This window comes from Blastomyces dermatitidis (assembly GCF_000003525.1).
Source record: "Blastomyces dermatitidis ER-3 genomic scaffold supercont1.10, whole genome shotgun sequence".
Lineage (NCBI taxonomy): Eukaryota > Fungi > Ascomycota > Eurotiomycetes > Onygenales > Ajellomycetaceae > Blastomyces > Blastomyces dermatitidis.
In genome coordinates, this window is record NW_025544783.1 from 290,076 (window position 1) to 311,729 (window position 21,654).

Genomic DNA, 21,654 nt, shown 5'->3' on the forward strand with positions numbered 1-21,654 from the left:
TTGCATTTGAACAAAAAGTTGATTTTATACTGCTTCAGGAGCCGAATTTTGATGCTGAGCAAAAATATGTCATTTCTCATTCAAGCTACTACTGCTTTTTACCTCAAAAGTCTGAGATAAAGTCAAGAGTAGTGATCTATGAAAGAAAGAGATCAAGATATCAATTTAATCTAAGATTTGATATCATGTCTGACCCTGATATTCTGGTGAGTGATATTATAGATAAAGAAAATGAGTTTGATACTATACAGCTCATAAATATCTATAATGAAAAGTCATTGAAGAAAAATAACAATATCTGAACAATTGATAGAGGATTTCTGAACATAACTCTATCAAGAAACTCTATAATTGCAGGAGATTTCAATGCACATCATTTCTGATGGAATTCAGAATGCAAGAGAGCAGTGAGAGCTGATAATCTGATTGAATGAACCTTTGAGCATTCAATAGATTTGGTTAATAAGTCTGATCAACAAACATTCTTTAGAAAAGACATGAAACAGAAGTCTATTATAGATCTAACATTCATGTCACAAAATCTAATGAAAAGAAGACTTGTAAACTGGTTTATTGATTCAAATGAGACATCAGGATCAGATCATGAGATTATTCAATTTGATATTGAACTGAGTGAAAAATAAATGAGTGAAAATCCTCTTCTCTCTAATCAGTATAACTTTGAAAAAGCTGATTGGAAAGCAGTTGAAGAAAGCATAAAACTGTTAAAATCTGAAAGACAGAATGAGCTATATTGGAATTCTGGTCAAGATATCTCAAATGAAATGCTTGAGAATAGAGTGAAGCTTATTACATCTATCATTCTAACAAGTGTTAGAGATAATATTTCAAAAAGAAAATCTTCTGAGTATTCAAAACCTTGATGGAATGAGAATATCTCATCTAAAAGAAAAGAATTAGCTACTGCTAGAAGAGATTGAAAGAATGATGTAATATCTGATGAAGAGTTCAAAACTGTCAGAAATGAATATTTTTCAGATATTAAAAGAGCTAAAACAGACTGCTGGAATAAATTTCTTGAAGAAGCACAAGAGAAGGAAGTTTTTAAAGCTTTTAACTATACTAAAACAAGAAGTGTAGCAAAACTTCCAGCTCTAGAATATGAGTTTCAGAATGAATCATATACAGCAAACTCTTTTGAGGAAAAATGTCAAGCTTTCATGAGAATTCTCTTTCAGAACTCACCAGATTCAGATTCAGATTCAGAGGAAGAGAATATATCACTTCTCAACTACATTGATGAAAATGACTGGAAATGGCCTGATCTTACACAAGATGAATTAGAGTCAGCTATCTTCTCAAGTTCTGTTAAAACTGCTGCAGATCCTGATTCAATTAATCACTTGATTATTCAAAATACATATTCCTACTTAAAGAATGAATATTTTGAGCTCTTTTTCAATCTCTTGAAAAATGAATATCATTCTGAATGCTGGAGAGAAGTCACTGAAGTGATTCTTGCAAAACCTAATAGAAAAACTTCAATTTCTAAGTCATATAGAGTAATATCTCTATTGAACTGTTTAGGAAAGGTTTTAGAAAAGATAATAGCTACTCGACTATCTTTTATAAGCTCTATAGATGATTCTCTTTTATTCAGTGAACAAATGAGAGGTAGAAAACAGTGTTCTGCAATTGACACTGTTCTCTCAGTTGTTCATGATATTCAAATAGCAAAGCATGAGAGTCTGGTCTCAACTGCAGTTTTTATTGATATAAAAGAAGTGTTTGATCATGTTTCAAAGTCAAAGTTAATTCAGACATTGAAGATATTAAAACTGCCACTTTCCCTAATAAAATGAGTTAACTGTTTTATGTCTAAAAGAATTATACAACTCTTCTTTGATGGAATGAAATAAGACAAGACTGAGATAAAAATAGGAGTATCACAGAGATCTTCAATCTCACTCATTTTATTTGCAATATACACTGCATATCTATTCAAAAATAGAAATATGAGAATAGTGCGATCTCCGAGTTATGTGGATGATATTGGTCTAGTCTACAGCTCAAAAACTATCAAAGAGAATTTAAAAGTAATTGAAGAAGCTGCAAAGAAAATCTTTGTTAGAGCAGATATCAATTAAATTCAATTTGATATGGATAAAACTGAGTTAATTCATTTCTTTTCTAGATTCAATGAGAAAGAACTATCTCTAACTCTTTTAAATAGAGAGATTAAACCCAGTGTAAATGTCAAATGATTAGGAGTATGGTTAAACTTCAAGTTGAATTTTAAATATCACATTCAACAAAGAACTGTCAAGGTAGAAAGACTATTGAACAACATAATCAGACTATCAAATACAGAGAGGGGTCTATCCTTCCAGACTATGAGACAGTTATATATAGCCTGTATTACATCAGTAGCTGATTATGAAGTTCAAGTTTGGTGGAATAATTAAGGGAATTTCACTGAACTCTTTCAAAGTCTGCAAAACAGAGCCTTGAGAAGAATTCTGGAAGCATTTAAATCATCTTCTATTAAAGCAATGGAAATTGAAGCTTCAATTCCTTCTTCTACTATTAGATTTGAAAAGGCCTGTATGAACTATGCTCTGAGAGTTGTAAAGATGAGCTTAAATCATATAATCAGAGAAAGAGTCTCTTCTTCATTTTCATCAATTAACTCTGGAAATGAACTGGATTGAAATAGATTTCTTGATTGGAATGAAAATAATTCTTCAAAGAAAATGCCTTCTCAACTGTACAGACTATGCTCTCTGATTAAAAATCAATTTTCTTCTTTAAATGTTGAAAAAGTTGATCATGAGAAGTTATCTCCCTGGAGAAAAAAGCTTGAATCTCTTATAGACTTACAAATAAGTGAACTATCAAAAGAGAAAGAATATGAACAGCATTTGAAGAGAATTTCTACAATCAATATAAAAGACTCTATTCTGATTTATTCAGATGACTCAAAAAATGAGAACTTGATCAGATTGAGCGCAGGCATTGCTTATACTGAAGATAATATTAATTTTATCTCAGATTTCTGAAATCTAGGCTCTGAATGTGAAGTCTTTGATGCTGAACTATTTGCAATAGTGAAAGCTTTCAAACTCATTGAAATAAAATCTCATAAAAGAGGAAATTGTTTGAAAGAGGCATGAATATTCTCTGATAGTCAAGCTGCTTTAAAAAGACTTAGAAATAGTCAGATTCATAATGATCAAATGAATCTTGAACTGATCTTAAACTCTGTTTTAAAAATTCAAGAGAGAAGAATATCAAAGCTGAGAATTCATCTACACTGGGTTCCTGCTCATATGAATATTCATGGCAATGAATTGGCTGATTCAGCTGTAAAAAAGGGTGCAGAATTAAGCAGATCTATTCAAAAAATTGTATCCTGGTCTTTTATAAAGAGAAAAATAAAAGAATCTTGTTTAGACAAGTGGAATGAAAGCTGGCAGAAACAAAAGAAGAGTATACATTATTCAAGATTTGAAACAAAACCCAAGTGGAAATCTTGTTCAATTAAATGTAAAAAGAAAATATTCTCATCTATAATACAGCTGAAACTAGGACATGGCTATTTCAAATCTTATATACAAAGATTTGATGATAGATTTGACTCAATAGAATGCTCATTCTGCAATACAAATGAGAATTCTGAGTATATTATAATGCACTGTGCATTATACAATAGTCTCAGAGCCAGATTGAAAGAGAAGTATGATCTAAATCAATTAAATATGAGATTCTTATTCTCAACTGAGACAGGAATTAAATACTTAATAGACTTTCTATCAGAAACTCAAGCAGCTATAAGAAAATGGCTAAATTCAGAATTATCTGAATATGAAGAGGAGGAAATCAATCAGATATAGTCTGTTAAAACAGCTATACACTCTCTTTTAAGAATTTGTTTTGTTATAGTCTCTCTTTACTTTTTCTTTTTCTGTATCTTTTCCTTTCAATTTCTTTCTATCTATCTATTTAATGTGTCTATCTTTGAGACTGTGTTCTTTCTCTCTTTTCTTTTGTCATGATATTGTCAAATGGTTACAAAGTATCAAAAGATGTTAAAACACTGCAATTTGTAAACAGTTTTTGTATTCTGAGCTGGAATTTTCTGATTTTGTATATCTGAAATTGATGAATGTACAATAGTTAACTTTACAGACATAGAAAAAACCCTGAGAACTAAAGTTCTCAGGTAGATGTCATAGTCTCTGACTGCATACATCTATAATTGAAGAATAATAATAATAATAAAGATAATCTAGTAGCTATTATCTTTTCTAGAATTTTTCTCAAACAGTTCAACAGAGATATTACTCTATATGACTTAGAAATTGAAGCCTTTCTATTAGGTTTTGCAAGAATTACTCCAGTAGCTTCTCTCCAGCATTCAGAATGATAACCATTTTTTAAGAGATTGAAAAAGAGCTCAAAATATTCATTCTTCAAGTAGAAATATGTGTTTTGAATAATTGAGTGATTAATTGAATCAGGCCCTGCAGCAGTTTTAATTGAACTTGAGAATATTGCTGACTCTAGTTCATCATATATAAGCTCAGGCCATTCCCAGTTATTTTCATCAATATATTCATGAAATGACATATTCTCCTCTTCTAAATGTGATGAGTTTTGAAAGAGAATTCTCATAAAAGCTTGACATTTTTCCTCAAAAGAATTTGCTGTATATAATTCATTCTGAAATTCATATTCTAAGGTTGGAAGCTTTGCTACACTTCTTGTTTTAGTATAGTTGAAGGCTTTAAAAACTTCTTTTCCTTGTGCTTCTTCAAGAAATTTGTTTCAGCAATCTGTTTTGACTTTTTTAATATCTGAAAAATATTCATTTTGAATAGCTTTGAACTCTTCATCAGATATTAAGTGATTCTTTCAATCTCTCTTAGCAGTGGCTAATTGCTTTCTTTTAGAAGTGATATTCTCATTTCACCAAGGTTTGAAATACTCAGAAGACTTTTTCTTTGAAATATTTTCTTCAATACTTGTTAGAAGAATAGATGTAATCAGCTTTGCTCTATTCTCAAGTATTTCATTTGATATATCTTGACTTTGATTTCAATAGAGCTCACTCTGCTGTTCAGATTTCAGCTGTTTTACTCTTTCTTCAACTGCTTTTCAATCAGCTTTATCAAAGTTATACTGATTAGAGAGAAGAGGATTTTCACTTCTTTGTTTTTCACTCAGTTCAATATCAAATTGAATGATCTCATGACCTGATCCTGAGGTTTCATTTGAATCAATAAACCAGTTTATAAGTCTTTTTTTAATTAGATTTTATGACATGAAAGTTAGATCTATAATAGATTTCTGTTTCATGCCTTTTCTAAAGAATGTTTGTTGATCAGACTTGTTAACTAAATCTATTGAATGCTCAAAAGTTCATTCAATCAGTTTATCTGCTCTTACTGCTCTTGTGCACTCTGAGTTTCATCAGGGATGATGTGCATTGAAGTCCCCTGTAATTATAGAGTTTTTTAAGGGAGTTATATTCAAAAATCCTCTATCAATTGTTCAGATATTGTTGTTTTCTTTCAATGATTTTTCATTATAGATATTTATAAGTTGAATAGTATCAAACTCATCATCTTTATCTATAATGTCACTCACTAGAATGTCAGAGTCAGATATGATATCAAATCTCAGATTAAATTGATATCTTGATCTTTTTCTCTCATAGATTGCTACTCTTGATTTTATCTCAGATTTTTCAGGAAGAAAGCAGTAATAGCTTGAATGAGAAATGATGTACTTTTACTCAGTATCAAAGTTTGGTTCTTGAAGAAGTACAAAGTCAACTTTTTGTTCAAATGCAATCTGAAGACAAGAATAAATGCAATTTGAGTTTCTATTCACATTGTTTTGAATAAATGTGATTTTTGAAGACTTTTTAAACTTTTTTTGTTGTTTTTGTTGTACATTCATACTAAAAGAGAGTGAAGATATAGTAGAATCTAATCACTATCACTAGATAGTAGATTATAACTATTTTGAAAAGCAGGAATCTCAACTGCTTGCATTCTATCTAGTTTATTATCAGAGTCATTTCTCAATTCTCTAATCTTAACAGATGTTTGAGGATTCAAATTCTGTTTACATTTAGCTGGAGAATTGAAGTTTGAAGACCTAGATAGTTGAGAGTTTCTTCTTTTTAAGCTTGCAGTTGTGAATTTACTAGCTTGACTTTTCTCTTCAGTTTTAGATTCACTTTGAGCTTCATCTTTTCTTCAGTTCTTCTGAGTTCTTGAAGCAAATACACATTGTTTTAAGCTAGATGCATGTTTTTCTTTGCAATTGAAGCACTTAAGCAGAGTATGTTGACATATTTCATCTCTTTTTGAGCATGTTTCACATTTATGCTCACTAGTTTTATGATCTCTAGCATAGAATGCGCATTTTGAGTCTCTGAAACAAGAGATTGCAAAGTGTTCATATCTTTGACAGTTTGAACACTGTGTTTGAGCTTTGAGGTTCATTCTTGAATCTTTGTATTCATGAACTCTCATTTTTGAACCTGCTACTCTTACTTCAGAGATTCTTGATTGTTCAAGTGTCTTTGTATACACTAGAACAGAGGCATTTCTTCTGCTCTGTCTGAACTCAATTGAATTAAGTCATACAGGCTCTTTTCTCAGTTGAATAGAATTGTATTCTTCTAATTCATTTTTGAGAAGCAGCATTCCTTCCTCACAGTCAAAAATTTCAATTGAAATATTATGAAGAATGAATTTATCTCACTTTTCATCTCTTTCAGATAGAATTGTTGTATTCAGTAGAGATTCTATTGCTGATTTTCAGAGATTCTCATTCTGAATGAGGAATTCTGCACTGAATTCAGGCATTGTAGTCAAAATAATAGAGTTTTCAAAGAAAGATAGCTCAATTGAAGCTATGACTGGTTTTTGAACTTCAATATCAGTCATTAACTGAGAAAAGAACTGCTGGTTAATTTCATTTCTAATTCTGAAAATAAGATTTGAGTTTAGCTTGTTTTTTTGCAAGCTCTTCTGATTTGAGACTTTGACAATAAGTCTTCTATTTCTGAAGATTTGAAAGTTCTTCTCTTTTTGAATTTCTTTTTTTTTCTTTCTATGAACGGAGGTCTGAGAAATATTCTTCTCAGTTTTCTCAGAATTTTGAGCAGATTTTGAACTAACAGGTTTGAAGACAGCAGATTCTGCTACTTGAGCATATGTTTTCTTCTGATTTGAAGAAGAAGAAGATGAAGAAGTAGAAGATGAAAAAGAGTCAGTGACTGTACTGAAAGATTTCAATGTTTTTTGAATTGTGTTTGAAATTCCAAGTTTGAACTTGATCACTTCTTTTAGTTGTCTAGTCTGAGTATGAAGAATTAACAGAACTTCTTCATTCTCCTCACTCAGACACTGTTTTTCAAGAATTTTGCTTGCTTTTTCCAGTTCCTGTATTTCAAGAACTTGTTATTTCTCTATTTCTTCCTTCTTTCTTCTCTTTAGAATTTCAATTTCAGGAATGACATCTGGGAAAACATCTTTTTCCACATCAACTGAGTGTACTCTTGAACTCATTTTACTCACTGAATGAAAAGTTGATCAGACTGTTTCAATTGAGAGATTTATCAGTATATTTTCAAATGAAAAGTTGGTCAGACTGTTTCAATTGAGAGATTTATTAATCTATTTTCAAATGAAAAGTTGATCAGACTGTTTCAGTTGAGAGATTTGTTAGTCTATTTTCAATTGAAAAGTTGGTCAGACTGTTTCAAAAGAAGAATGAAAGACTTTTGTGTATAAAACACCTGATTTTTTTCACACTAGTTCAGTAACTAGGTTAGATTTTTGAAGAGAATCTAATAAACTAAAAGTGATTTTTAAGATAAATCAATAAAATCTTTACAAACTCTTTCTTGAAATACAGTGAGGAAAAGTATGATATCAATTGATAATGAATCAGATAATATGACAGTTTTTGAGAGAAAAACTGATAAAAAATAAGTCAATTTTTTGCAGAGAAATTGATTAAAACTATTCAATTTTATTCTAAATCATTCAATTCTTCTCACACAACAAGTGTACAACTCAAATCAGTCAATAAAGAGTGTAAAAGAGAATTAAGTATTAATGAAAGCTCTTCAGCCACTGAAAAAGTAATTCTTACTTAAAAGAATATGAAATTATGACAGAAAACAACTGTGTTTTTAATTCTTGATAAGAATATTATATAAAACTCAGAGAAAAACACCTTACTTTTTCAAGAGAAGTAAAAAACTATTTCTAAGATCTTTTTTTTTTTATTGCATTAACTGCTGCAGAAGAATGAGATAGAAACTGCTAAGATATACACTACTGTATACTCTCTATCAAGACTTTCTCTCTTCAGAGTCTTGATATTATAGAGAATATAAGTCTGTTTCTATATAATAATGTAAATATTGTCAGCAGGATGTAGAGGAACTGATTATTTATATCTCAAAATAGAAGACTTTATCAATGATTATATCAATATAGAGTTAATTCTTAAATTCAATAGAAACCTAGTGTTGCTGTTCTCAATCCCTTGCAGAATCTATTAAATATTGAGATATTAAAACTAGATTTAATATATCTCACTGTGCAGGGATCAAAGGCTCAGTCAGATCTTGAGATATACTGATTTTATAGTTGTCATGTCTGCTGATTATGTATCAAGTACAGTTGCTGAGGTATCTTTTTGTACTTTTCTGTCAGAGATGAGCCAGGTTGAGAGGGATGGTACAAGGGTGAGACTTGGCGTTGATGTCTAGATATGATACACTGAAGACAGACCACAGAGGTTGCACTTCAGAAGTGGCTGTTGATTATGTGCTTGATATTATCACTGAGGTATCTTTTTGTATTTTTCTGCCGGGGATGGGCCAGATTGGGAAGGGCGGTACGAGGGTGGGACTTGGCGTTGGTGTTTTGGAACATCAAAGATGGACAGGGTTTTCGCGGAGGTCACTCCTCAGATATCTCCACAACTACAGATCGGGGATCTTCCAAAATCGAGAAGATTGGTGCATATGGCTAGGTCTCTTCACCTTACAATTTGTATGGCAATTTGGCCCGGGGTTGTGGTGTGGTAGGGGAGAATGGGGGATAATCCCACGCAGGAGTTCCGAACGACGTCTGGTTCATGTTTGGCTGGATAACTCCACCACCACACGGGGTATGCGGTCGGCGATGGGGTCAAAATGCTCGTATGATCGAGGGCTTTTCGATGGATCTATCGGCGGGTTCTTATTCGAAAAATCGAGCGAGTTCGTGGTGGAGCGGTTTTGTCTGCAGCTCAGTGACACTACTGTCTCTGTCTTCAATCAAGCTTTCTTAACAGTTATGAAGACTGCAGCTGCATCACAAAGACATTTATTCACTAGAAAAACATCAGAATAAGTTCTTTATTATTCTTCAAGAATAATACTCTCAGACACTCACTGTTATAATTGAGAGAGAGAGAAGAAAAATGTTTCATAGAGAGAGAAAATCTTTTCAAAAAATCCTGTCACTACTGTTAACTTTGTCTCTAAAATACATTACTTTTGCAGAGAATTCTATATATAGAACAGAATATGATGAGAGATCTGCAAGTCACTTGTTAACTACATTTTTCTCATCTTAAATTAATATATAAGAAACTCACTTATTATGTGTTTAATTTAAATAAAGATGAATAAAGAAAGATCTACACAGTCAGCAGAAAAACTCATCTATTTCTTTGTATCATACATAGCATATATACTGTTAATCAGTTAATAACTGTTGTTATACAACAAAGATAACTTCTAATTCAGTAATCTTGAGAGTATAGAGACTATGCTTTTAAAGAGAAGAGTATTATCACACTCTCAGCTGTGTTAAGATCTTATTACAGTTTCACACAGCTTATTGCTTTCATGCAGATAATTTCATTCTGTCTGAATCAGTTTTTAATCACTCTATAATATCATTCAGATATATCATAGAAAGATCTGATTGATAAATATAAGAATCTCACTTTTATACAAGATCAGCAGATTACTTTTTCTTGATAGTAAGACACTGCTGAGATATCACTTCAGCTATTCTCACTTATGAAATGAGAGAAGATATTCACTCATTATCTATATAGAATAGCTAGATGCTGACTTCTTATAAAAGAAGTCAGTAATTTGTTTTTCTTCTACTGAAATATATACAAGAGTTACTGCATATCTTATACAATCTTCTTAGTATACTAAGTATCATATCTGTGATATTCTTGCAGTAACTCTGTAGCCTACAAGCTCACTATTCAAGCAAGATAGTTAAGCTCACTTATACAGCTTCTTAAACAACTATCTCTACATGACACTGCTAACTAGTCACTGCTTCAGTTTCATCATATTATATCTTTTAATAACTTCTGAATTAATTATATAATACTTCTTTTTAATAGCTGAGTCACTTTTTAATAGCTAAGTTGAATAATATCTTATCAACTGTATTAAATATAACTAAGAGAGATTGAAGAAAATGTATAAGTCAGCTATAATAGTGACTTTAAAAGTCATCATTAAAGTAAAAACTTTTAATAAATATTAAAGATATGTTATAACTTATTATAAATTATATCAGATCAGATAGTATTAATAAGTAATAGAATATTATTTAGTATTATCTTTAATAAATACTTTAAGACCTGTAATCAGATTCTGAGTGTACTCTTCAGCTGTGATTCAAAGGTTGCTTAAGCCAGCGTACGATTACAGGCGTACGCCGGCTTCTTATATATTGAATCTCGTATGCTAAATTAATTAGCGGCCGCTAGGGCCCCTTTACATTTGTATGTGTACGCTAGTAGTTCGGAAGCGGCCGCGTTATTATCTGACAGTCATATGTTCTTCCGAACCACATCCTCCCCCACCAGATTCGGTCACGCTCACATGATCATATCATACACCCTAGCTTCATGCGGATTAGCTCGCCACTAGCATTTCATGATTGTGTGGCCTATTCCTGATCCGGCTAGTGTCCTGCATACACCCTCACAAAGAAACTTTCACTATATTACATCACTCATTCACTAACTTTTCTCATTCTTCAATCATCTTCTTCATCATCATCATCATTGAATATCACTATTTCATTCAAGATTTCTGCTTCTTCTTCTGTTCAACTCTTTTCATCTGTTCATCTATCATATTATACATGTTTCTCACAATGACCCTTCATTCTCATAATAAGTATTATCATAGTGCTCATATCAGGCAGTTCATTAGCAGTAAGTGTAATATGTTATGAAACATACATGATCAGAACTTGTTTATCTTCTAACAATTGTCAGAACATACTATCATGAATGACATATCTTCTTCATCTTCTCATACACTCTCTTCACTTTCTTATACACTCTTAACTGTTTCTCTTCTCAGTGAGTTTCTGATCATGTTTTCTAGCATAATTTTGCATAAACACAGATACTGATATGTTTGTTTTTATTCATATAGAATCTTCATGTGTTGACAGATTCATATCTGTTAATGATAGTGAACTCAATATTGAATCATTGATCAAGAACTTGAAGAATATGATAATGAAGAAATTGCTTATATTATATATAACTGAGTCTTCTATATTTCTCTCTGCTCTCTCTGTTTCTTTCTCTGTCACTCTCTCTTAATCTTCTACACCTGTTTCTGTGTCTGGTTCTCCCGCTCTTACTACTCCTGATTTTATCACCTCTGTCTTCATTATCAGCTCTCTTCATTTCAAGAAGATATTGCATAGGCTTAATAAATCACATCTCTCAGTACATACACTTTCACTCTTCTTGTCAACTCTCAGAACAATTTATTGCATGAAGACTGTATATAACACAACTATCTGAAGCTCAGTCACAGACATCAATTATTATATTCATTTTAAATATTTATGATGAGATAATTATTTATTCATATCAGAGAATCATCTCTCTTCTCAACAGTATTAAGATTATAAGTCTTTTTCTTTTCATCTTTTCAATCTGATGCTGATTTTCCTGTTCTTAGAGAAAATCATTATGAGTTTTACTGTGCACAAAGTCATGACATTCACAGATATCAAGAAACTTTTCACAACTGTAAAATTCAATATTATCAGAATATTCACTCTGATGAATTTCTTCAGAATGATAGATCTGTATCAGCCTATTCTCTAGTATCTATCATTTAACTTTGTGATGCAGACAAAAGATATTCATGTTTTCAGAAACAGGAACACAGATGTCATACTCTTTTACATTCACAGATGTGAGACTCATACATCTTATCTGAGATATTATTGTGAAAATGAGCTGTTCACATGCTGTATTCTGCTTTCTGTATTTCTCTATGTCTCTCTCTCTCTTTCTGAGAAGCCTTGTATGTGTTGTAATTATATGTATAACTCTAAGATCAGTGAGTGTTTATTCAGTAACTGTTCTCATCTCTGATTTTGCAATTTTCATATGCTAACAATGATTCTTAGTTACTTCAGTGTCAGAGATCATTCTGATCAAAGATGATAACACTGTCAAGACTACTCTCTTCTGCTCTTAAGCTTCTTCTGTCACTTTCTCTCTCTCTCTTGTGAGGAAGATTGTGCACACATCAGATCATAAGCATTCAGCTCTGAGTAACTCTCATCATTTGTCTGATTCTGTGTCTTCTTCTTCTTCTATTTCTTTTATCTTCATTCTCTCTGCTCTGACTTCTGATCCTGCAGATCTCACACTCTTCTTCAATTTCTCTACATATACACATGCGCATTTCTATATTAGCATTCCAGCCAATCTTGCAATCAATGACATTAATGTCATATATAGAGCAGTAGAGAAATCAGAGACATGCACAGTGTTATTGTGAGAGCAGCTTGCAACTCTCAAATTCCTTACAGATCTTGAGTTTTGAGATTTCCTTTGTTTTTGACATTTTTCAGATGGTGTGGCATTGGAAATAGATTAAACATGTGATGTATGAAAATGAATAAGATGTATATAATAACATTTGTCTTTTACAGCTGACTCTTACAGTTAGTGATCAATTCATTATCTCTTTTCTTTTCTTATACTTTTTCTTTATCTGCTAGTCACTACTCTTATACAATCTCTATATAATACAGTGTTCAGTGACTAGGTTCAGCAGCTTTCAACTTTTTGTGATTCTGTCTTATGCATTATACTGTCTCTCTTTACCTGCTCAGATCACTACAGTGAATGACTCATTGAAACTAATCTCATCTGATCTCTGAGTGTTCTCAGGGGTTGAGATGACTTGATCTCATACATTTATAGATGTTTCAGATAGTTTATCCTCTGTGATCTCTGTGATTGAACTGGTGTAAACAGTTAAATTCAACTCTGAATTTCTTTTTCTTCTGCAATCTGACTCACATGCAAGTCTGCTACTTTGAAACTGCTCTTTACTGTGTTGCACTCACTGTCTGCAGTGTGTTATCATATAATCAGCTACAGTCTCATCACTTATTAAAGTGTGATATTCATCTGATTTCTTCATTTCTTCTCATTCTTTTCTTATAATCATGAAAAGATCAGAATAAGTGAGATTATCTGATTCATAAGCATCTATGATTTCTCTTACTTTGTAAGGCTTTTTAATTGTAAGTCTCTTCTTTTTCAACACTGATAATAGTGCTGTAGATAATTATAATTCACTCAAGTCTTGCATCTTTACTTTCACAAGTCATGAATCATTGATTAAGTTGTGTAAGACTCATCTCTCTGATTCTTTCAATGTGTACATTTCTAGAGAATGTGATTTGAGTATCTTATATAGCTCAAATCACCTAGATTGAAACTTCTCAGAACTCTCATTGCATACAAGAACTCACATTCTCACCTTGAGACTCAATTTCTTAACAAGTGAGTCTCATATTCTTTTCAATTGAATTGCTTAATTCAGAAGTAACTCATTAGCTTTTACATGTGTGTGGCTGATCTCTTTCAATCTTGATTCTGTGTCTGCAACTGCTGTGTCTGCAACTGCTGTTCCTGCTGCATTCACAACTGCTGTTCCTGCTGTGTCTGCAACTGCTGTTTCCACTGCATCTGCAACTGCTGTTTCTGCTGTGTCTGCAACTGCTGTTTTCTCCCTCATCTTTTCTGAAGCATTCTCTGGAATGCGCGGATGCAATTCATACAACAGGTAGAATGGTGAACACTTGAAGACTGCATGCTGTTGAATCTGCGTGGTCAATAGCACCTGCCTGAGATATTCATCTCATAGTCTCATAGACTTACTCACTAGATATTTCATCAGCATGTTGTCTAAGATTTCATTCAAGTATTTCATCTTTCTGTTCATTCACAGATGATATGACATTGTTCTACAATGTCTTGTCTGTAACTGGCTCACAAAATGCCTTATCACTTCTTCTACAAGGTTCACACTGTTATCAGTTAGAATCTCATGCAGCATTTCATAGTTGATATAGATCTTATCATGTAGAAACTTCACTATCACCTTCTCTGTCATCTCTGAAACTGCTTTTGCAACTGGCCAGTCAGTAGTGTAATCAATAGCAGTGATTATTCATCAATTTTGATTTGATGTTCACAGCAATATGTCTATGAGGTTCACTTCTCATCATTTAAACAGTTATATTATACACTTCATCTGATGTTATACTTTCTCACATTCTAACTCTTTCTTAGATTCTTTCATGACCTGGTAATTCAGGCACTCATGAGCATATATCTGAATGTTCTCAGTCATACTTGATCAGTACACTCTTGATTCAAGTACACTCATGAGTTCAGAGCTTTCTAAGTGGTCAAATTCCTTGTGCATATAAGTCATCAAGTCACATCTAAATGAAGATTCTAGATAGAGAGCTTCTGTGTATTCTAGATTGCAGTAAAGCACAACATTGTTTTTCAATTTTCTCAGCTTGAAGTTTGAAAGCATCTCTTCTACTACTTTTACAAGACACTTGTTGTCTGACACCTTGTCATTCTTCAAGTAAGAGATCATGGCATTCACTCATTCTGATTCCTTGCATTTTCTCAGTGCATTTAATGCAAACATTCCTTGTATCTGATTCACAGAACTCTCACTCATGAAATCAGGTCTGTGACTGATTGCATTCAGCATCACTGTGTCTGATTCTTTTCAGTATTTAATATAAAGATTATATGCTTAGAACTCTGAGATCTAACATGCTAAGCATTTGAAAGGTTTTATTATTAATTATAGATAGATAAGACTTTTGTGATCTGTGATTATCATTGTTATATATCTGTTGTCAATATATCTATCTCATAACATCAGTGTGTGCTTGATTGCTAGCAATTCCTTTTCATACACTGAGTAATTAAGCTCAGCGCCTGATAGTTTCCTATCATTATACATCATCAGATGCAGCTTGCTATTCTTACTTATCTGTAGAAGAGTATCTCTGATAACTCATTCAGATGCATCTGTCTTAATGTAGAAAGGTTTATCATAATCTGATTGAATAAGTACTGAGAATGTTATTATGTGTTCTCTCAGTGTGAGAAAAGCCTCTTCACACACAGCATTCTAGATGATTGAATGAAACTTCTTCTTTTACAGATTTGCATTTATTTCTCTTAAGAGATCTGAGAGTGATGCAGATATTCATGTAAAATCCTTGATAAATCTGTGATAGTATGAGACTAACTTAAGAAACTGTTATATGTGATGTACATTTCTCAGCTGCAGTCAATTCACTATAATATTCAATTTCTCTGAAATGAAGTATATACAGTCATTACTTATTACATGTTCTACAAACTTCAACTCTTCTGTTTCAAACACATACTTGATTGATTTGACATAGAGCTTATGCTCTGTCAGAGTTATAAGCACTTCATTGAGATGCTTCAGATGTTTGTTGTATGAGTTTGAAAAGACTAGAATGTCATTGAGATATACAAGACATGAGGTTTCATTCTGTTTATAAAGAATTGTATTCATCATCATTTGAAAGATGATGAGTGCATTTGTCAGACTGAATAGCATTGCTAGAAATTCAAACTTTTCTCATTGTATATTAAATGCAGTTCACAGAACTGACAGTTCATCTATGCAGATCTGTCAGTATTCTGAGAGAAGATCAATCTTCAATAGATATCAGATGTTTTCAATCATATTCAACTATTGTTGAATCTGTGATAGTGAATATTCATTCTTAATCATAAGCTTGTTAAGTGCTCAGTAATCAATACACATTCACTACTTCTCATCTGTCTTTTTCACAAATAGGACTGAAAAGCCTCATGTGCTTGATGAGAATTGTATGAGATTATATTCTAGAAGGTCAGTGATCTGATACTTCTGTTCTTTGAGATATGTTTGTGACAGAGGGTATGCATTCTGATTGACTGGTTTTATATCCCTCATGTCAATCTCATGTACAAATTCTTGTTCTGGCAGCAATTTCAGTGAAAGATCTGTTCAGAAGATCTTTTCATACTTCTTCAGAAGCTTCTTCATATGCTTGTTCTTCTGCATATTCTTTATCTTGGTTTTCTCTACTTCTGAGTTCTGTATGACATACAGAATGCTTTCAGATGAGGTCTTGTGAATCATTCTCTTTGCTTGTTAATGTATAAGCAGATTTAATCCTTCTATATCAGAGACATGAAATGTTCTTCTCATATCAGTTGATAGAATTGTATGAATCATTTTCTTTCTATCAGTCAACTGCATATGACATGTATGTTATTGAATCTGTGAGTTGAACCTTTGAAATTAATTGAGTCTGAGAATAAGGTCATATTTCACATTCTGCAGCTCTTGCACTTAAATATAGTAAGATCATTCTCTGAAGTGTAAGAAAACTCTTACTTTTGCAGGTGATATCAAATATCAGTTATCAGATAATCTTATGTGTCAGGAATTCTTCACTCAGTGAACCTCTTTCAATCTTTGAATTATATAATTATTAATATATTATGTAGAAGCTTCTGTATCTGCTAACACTTTTGCAGCCATCTCTCAATTCTTATTCAAGTGCTCTCTATACATTAACATTTCAGGTCTCAAGGCATTGAGATGAGTGTTCACTTCATTCTCACTCATATCTTAGTCAGAAGCCTGCTTTCTCTTGATATTTACAGAATTCAGAGAGTCATCTAATGTGAACATCTCTTTCACTTTGAAGACTTTTCATAGAATATCAGTGAGTGTCTTTAAGCTCACTAATTCTACTAGTTTTTTAACTCTCTTGCTTCTCTTGACTGTGCATGCTGAATGCAATCTTTTACATCATGATTTTGACATCTGCAGTTAAAGCAAGCTCAATACTTATAATATCAAGATTTCTACTCAGAGAATTTCTTTTTCAGAGAATTCAGTACTTTAGCAATGACATTCAGATCTAGATTCATCACATTCAGATATGTGACTTGTATCATAGAAGTCTGATTACTCATTCTTCACTGAGACATACTCAATTGCAGTATTTTCTGTTATAATTGACTCACTTATTTCTATATAATGAGAATGTTGTATGCTTCTTTCACTGTATCTGATTATGAGATTAAGCATTTTCATTTCACTCTCAACTCAGATGTAAGATCATGAATGAAGATCTATAAACAGAAAGATGTTGAAAGCTCTTCATTCAATATAAGATAGTATAAGCTGAAGTGTGTGAAGTATAATATAAGATTACTCACTTATCTACACTCAGTGAAGCATTTATAACACTTATTTCATATATTCACTTTCTGTAATGTGGCGGAACCGAAGCAGTGGCTAGTCAGCGGTGTCATGTAGAAGTAGTTATTTGAGAAGCTGTATAAGTGAGCTTGACTATCTTGCTTGAATAGTGAGCTTGTAGGCTACAGAGTTATTGCAAGAATATCACAGATATGATACTTAGTATACTAAGAAGATTATATAAGACATGCAGTAACTCTTGTGTATATTTCAGTAGAAGTAAAACAAATCACTGACTTCTTTGATAAGAAGTCAGCATCTAGCTATTCTATATAGACAATGAGTGAATACTCTTCTCTTATTTCATAAGTGAGAATAACTGAAGTGATACCTCAGTGATGCCTTATTATCAAGGAAGAGTAATCTGCTGATCTTGTATAGAAGTGAAGTTCTCATATTCATCAATCAGATCTTTCTATGATATATCTGAATGATATTATAGAGTGATTGAAAACTGGTTTGAATGAGATGAAATCATCTGTATGAAAGTGATGAATTATGTGAAATCACAACAGAGTCTTAGTGCAGCTGAGAGCATGACAATACTCTCTTCTTTAAGAACATAGTCTCTATGTTCTTAAGATTACTGAATTAGAAATTATCTTTGTTATATAATAATGATTATCAACTGATTTAACAGCACATATGCTGTGTGTAATATAAAGAAATAGATGAGTTTTTCTGCTGACTGTGTAGATCTTTCTTTTTTCATCATTATTTAAATCAAATGCATGATAAGTAGGTTTCTTATATATCAATTTAAAATATGAGAAATGTAGTTAATAAGTGACTTACAGATCTTTCAATATATTCTGTTCTATGTATGAAATTCTCTGCAAAAGTGATATATTTTAGAGACAAAGTTAACAGTAGTGACAGGATTTTTTTGAAAAGATCTCTCTTCTTCATGATACATTTTTCTCTCCCCTCTCTCATCTGTAATAGTGAGTGCATGAGAGTATTGTCCTTGAAGAACAGTAGAGGGCTTATTCTGACATTTTCTAGTGAGTAAATGTCTTCATGGTGCGGCGGCGGCCTCTGTGATCATCAAGAAAGCCAGATTGAAGGTGGAGGCAGCAGTGTCAATGAGCTGCAGGAGCACTGCTCTCATTGTCACATCTCCTCCTTCTTCTGCTTCTTTTGCAGCCGCGGTGATAGTCACTGTGCCTTGCAGTGAGGTGTCATCCCTTCTGCCAGTCAGTTCATCTGTGTCTGTTCTGTCCCCCGCCCCCCCCGCCGCCGTCGCGACGCCGCCCCCCCCCCTCAGCCAATACAGTGATGTCTGACCCTGTGTGATCATTCAGAGAGGAACCTGAGAAGAGTTTGATTCTGGGAACAGTGGCTCTGAGAAGCTCAATCTGTAGTTCCTCTCCCATGGCACACCTGAGCCCTGCTCAGAATGCTGCTGAATTGAGTCTGCAGAGTCCTGCAGTTCCTTCATCTTCTCTCTGTGAAAAGGCTTCAGTGTGGCCTCTGACTGGCATCACTACTTGTCTGCACTGTGTTAAACAGCTGAAGAAGAGAGGAATCTTATACACTCATCTCTTCTCTCACTCTTATTGTTTTCATTGCATCTGTAACAATAACTTCTATCTCTCTATAAGTATTACTCTACAGAAAGATGTTATATCAGCTCTGATAAGAAGTCTAGATATCTAAGTAGTACAGAGTGAGAGTCTTGAAGCTTCAAGTGTTAACAGATTTTATTAAGACTGAGAAGATTCTTCTTACTCATCTGCAGAAGAAGATAAAAGTATGAGTCTTTAAAATGAAAAAACATCTCAGAATGACTGACTCTAAGAAGAGATCAGTCAGTATCATCATTAAAAGTATCACAGAGATTAATTACTGATTGAAGAGAATCTCACTTCAGTTGAAGCAGATGACTGAGATACTTTATAAGTTGATAAATTAATACTTTCAGTATCTCTTATACTCTTCTACAGTATACTTCTCTGCAGCATCACAGTACTAACTTCTCAGCAGATAAAGATGCTAATACTGAAGACTTCAATAATGAAGAATGAGTTTGATGAGAATGTGATTATTAATAAGTAGGCTCTGATCTCTCTTTTTACTTTTTTAATAAGCTGTGACTCTATTAGAATAGCAGTAGTCTGTGAGTTGATAATATTAATCTTTTTATTAATTTTTAATATCTCTTTTCTCTAACTGCTTCAGAAATTTTACACTTATATAGTCTCATTAAACTTCTAAAAATTCTTTGAGAGAAAATAGAAGAAGAGTGCTACAGAGTCTATAAGACATCAGCTCATTATTATGAGATTATCTTTAAAAAACTCTTTGAGAAAAATGAGAAGTCTTAAGTAGTATTTCTTATTCAATGTCTCTGATGTGTAATGAGATAATCTCTACTAACTATCTTATAGATTGCAATCTCTTTCTCAGCATTTTTCAAATACTTAAGTAATTCTCATGAATTCTCTGATAATGAATAATCTTTTTATTTAATAAGATATTGAAGCTTGCTGTAATATATTTACTTATTCAATATTTTCTTCATAAGATATTCAGTATCACTCTTAATCTTGATATTATTCAGCTGAGACAGCTTCATCTCAGAGTGTTACTTATAGAGCTTCAAATAGAAAATGTGAAAAATAAAATGAATTGATTTCAATTCTGTGAGTAATTTCAACTTATATATCTGCTTATTTATCACTCTTATTACTGAGAAAGATTCTAGTCACTGCTCACTGAGCTTCTTACATAGTCTTATTATCTTAATATTCTTTGCTGAAAGTAGTACTTGATTCTCTATTAAGAACTTCATTGAAAGATGTTTTCAATTATAGTATTTTATCTACTACTTCTGAGTATAATGAATGCTTTTCACTATCTTCTCATGAATTTTATTCAAAAGTTTCAATCTTGCTTTTACTTCTGATACTGAGAAATACTTCATTCTCTGTATCTGTTCAATATTCTGATTATCTATTTCTCTCTTTGAAATATTATCTGTGACATCACTAAGTAATGAAGAATTATATTCATAATAAGTATAGAAAGAAGATATCTTTAAGATTGCATTCTTTACATTGTTATATATGAATTCAGTGATTAGAAGATGTTTGAGTCAATCATTCTGATAATATGAATAGAATACTCAAAGATGCTGTTCTAGTGTCTGATTCTGATATTCAGTCTGATCATTGATCTGCAGATGAAATGTGATACTGAGAAGATATCTTATTATAAGATAATAGCAAAAAGCTAATCAGTACTTGCTAATAAAGAGAGATTCTTGATCTGTTATCAATGATTTCAGAGCACTGTGATTATAAATGATGATATCTAAAAACAGATTAGCTAATTCAGAGGCTTTAATCTTTTTATAAGTAGAAATATATCTGATTATCTTTATAAAGCAGTTAATAATAACTAAAATTGAGTCATATTCTTTGACTCTTGTTAACTTCAGCAGATCAACTATGAAATTCATTAATAGATTCTGTTATAAGCTCTTTGAAACAGGCAGTGATATCAACTCACTGTATTACTTATACTGCAGAATCTTTATTCTTTGATAGATATTATAAGTCTTAATATACTCTTTGACATCTGTCTGAAGCTTGTTTCAAGTGTATTTATATTTTAGAAGCTTCTCAGTCTTCTCTAATCTGAAGTGCCCTGTATGAGAATTATTATAATGAATTCTCAATAACTTCTGATGCACTGCTCTGCTATAAGAAATGAAGACTGAATTATTCAGCAGTAGAAGTTCACATTTTTCTAGTTATCAGTGACTTGATTTCTTAGTAGCACTGCCCTGCTCAGAGTCTGTCTCTTTCAAGTTCAAACTGAACTCTTTCTTCTTCAACTTCTGAATTTGAGCTGTAGTAGAGATGTCTCTCTTCTGTAACTTATCAATGAATTTCAAAAGTAGTCAGATTGAAAGATTGTAGACTGTTTTATTCTTTATCAATTTAATAATTACAAGATATAACATGAGAAGC

At 32.3% G+C, this 21,654-nt stretch overlaps 1 protein-coding gene across 1 annotated transcript; it reads left to right on the forward strand.

Moving 5' to 3' along the window:
• Positions 1 to 8,789: 8,789 nt before the first annotated feature.
• On the forward strand, positions 8,790 to 9,389 carry BDCG_17678 (uncharacterized protein; the record flags this gene model as incomplete). The annotated part of the gene is made up of 1 exon (XM_045426767.1): positions 8,790 to 9,389. Exon 1 carries the CDS (start codon positions 8,868 to 8,870, stop codon positions 9,387 to 9,389), a length of 522 nt encoding a protein of 173 aa, XP_045282343.1. The 5' UTR covers positions 8,790 to 8,867.
• Positions 9,390 to 21,654: the final 12,265 nt, after the last annotated feature.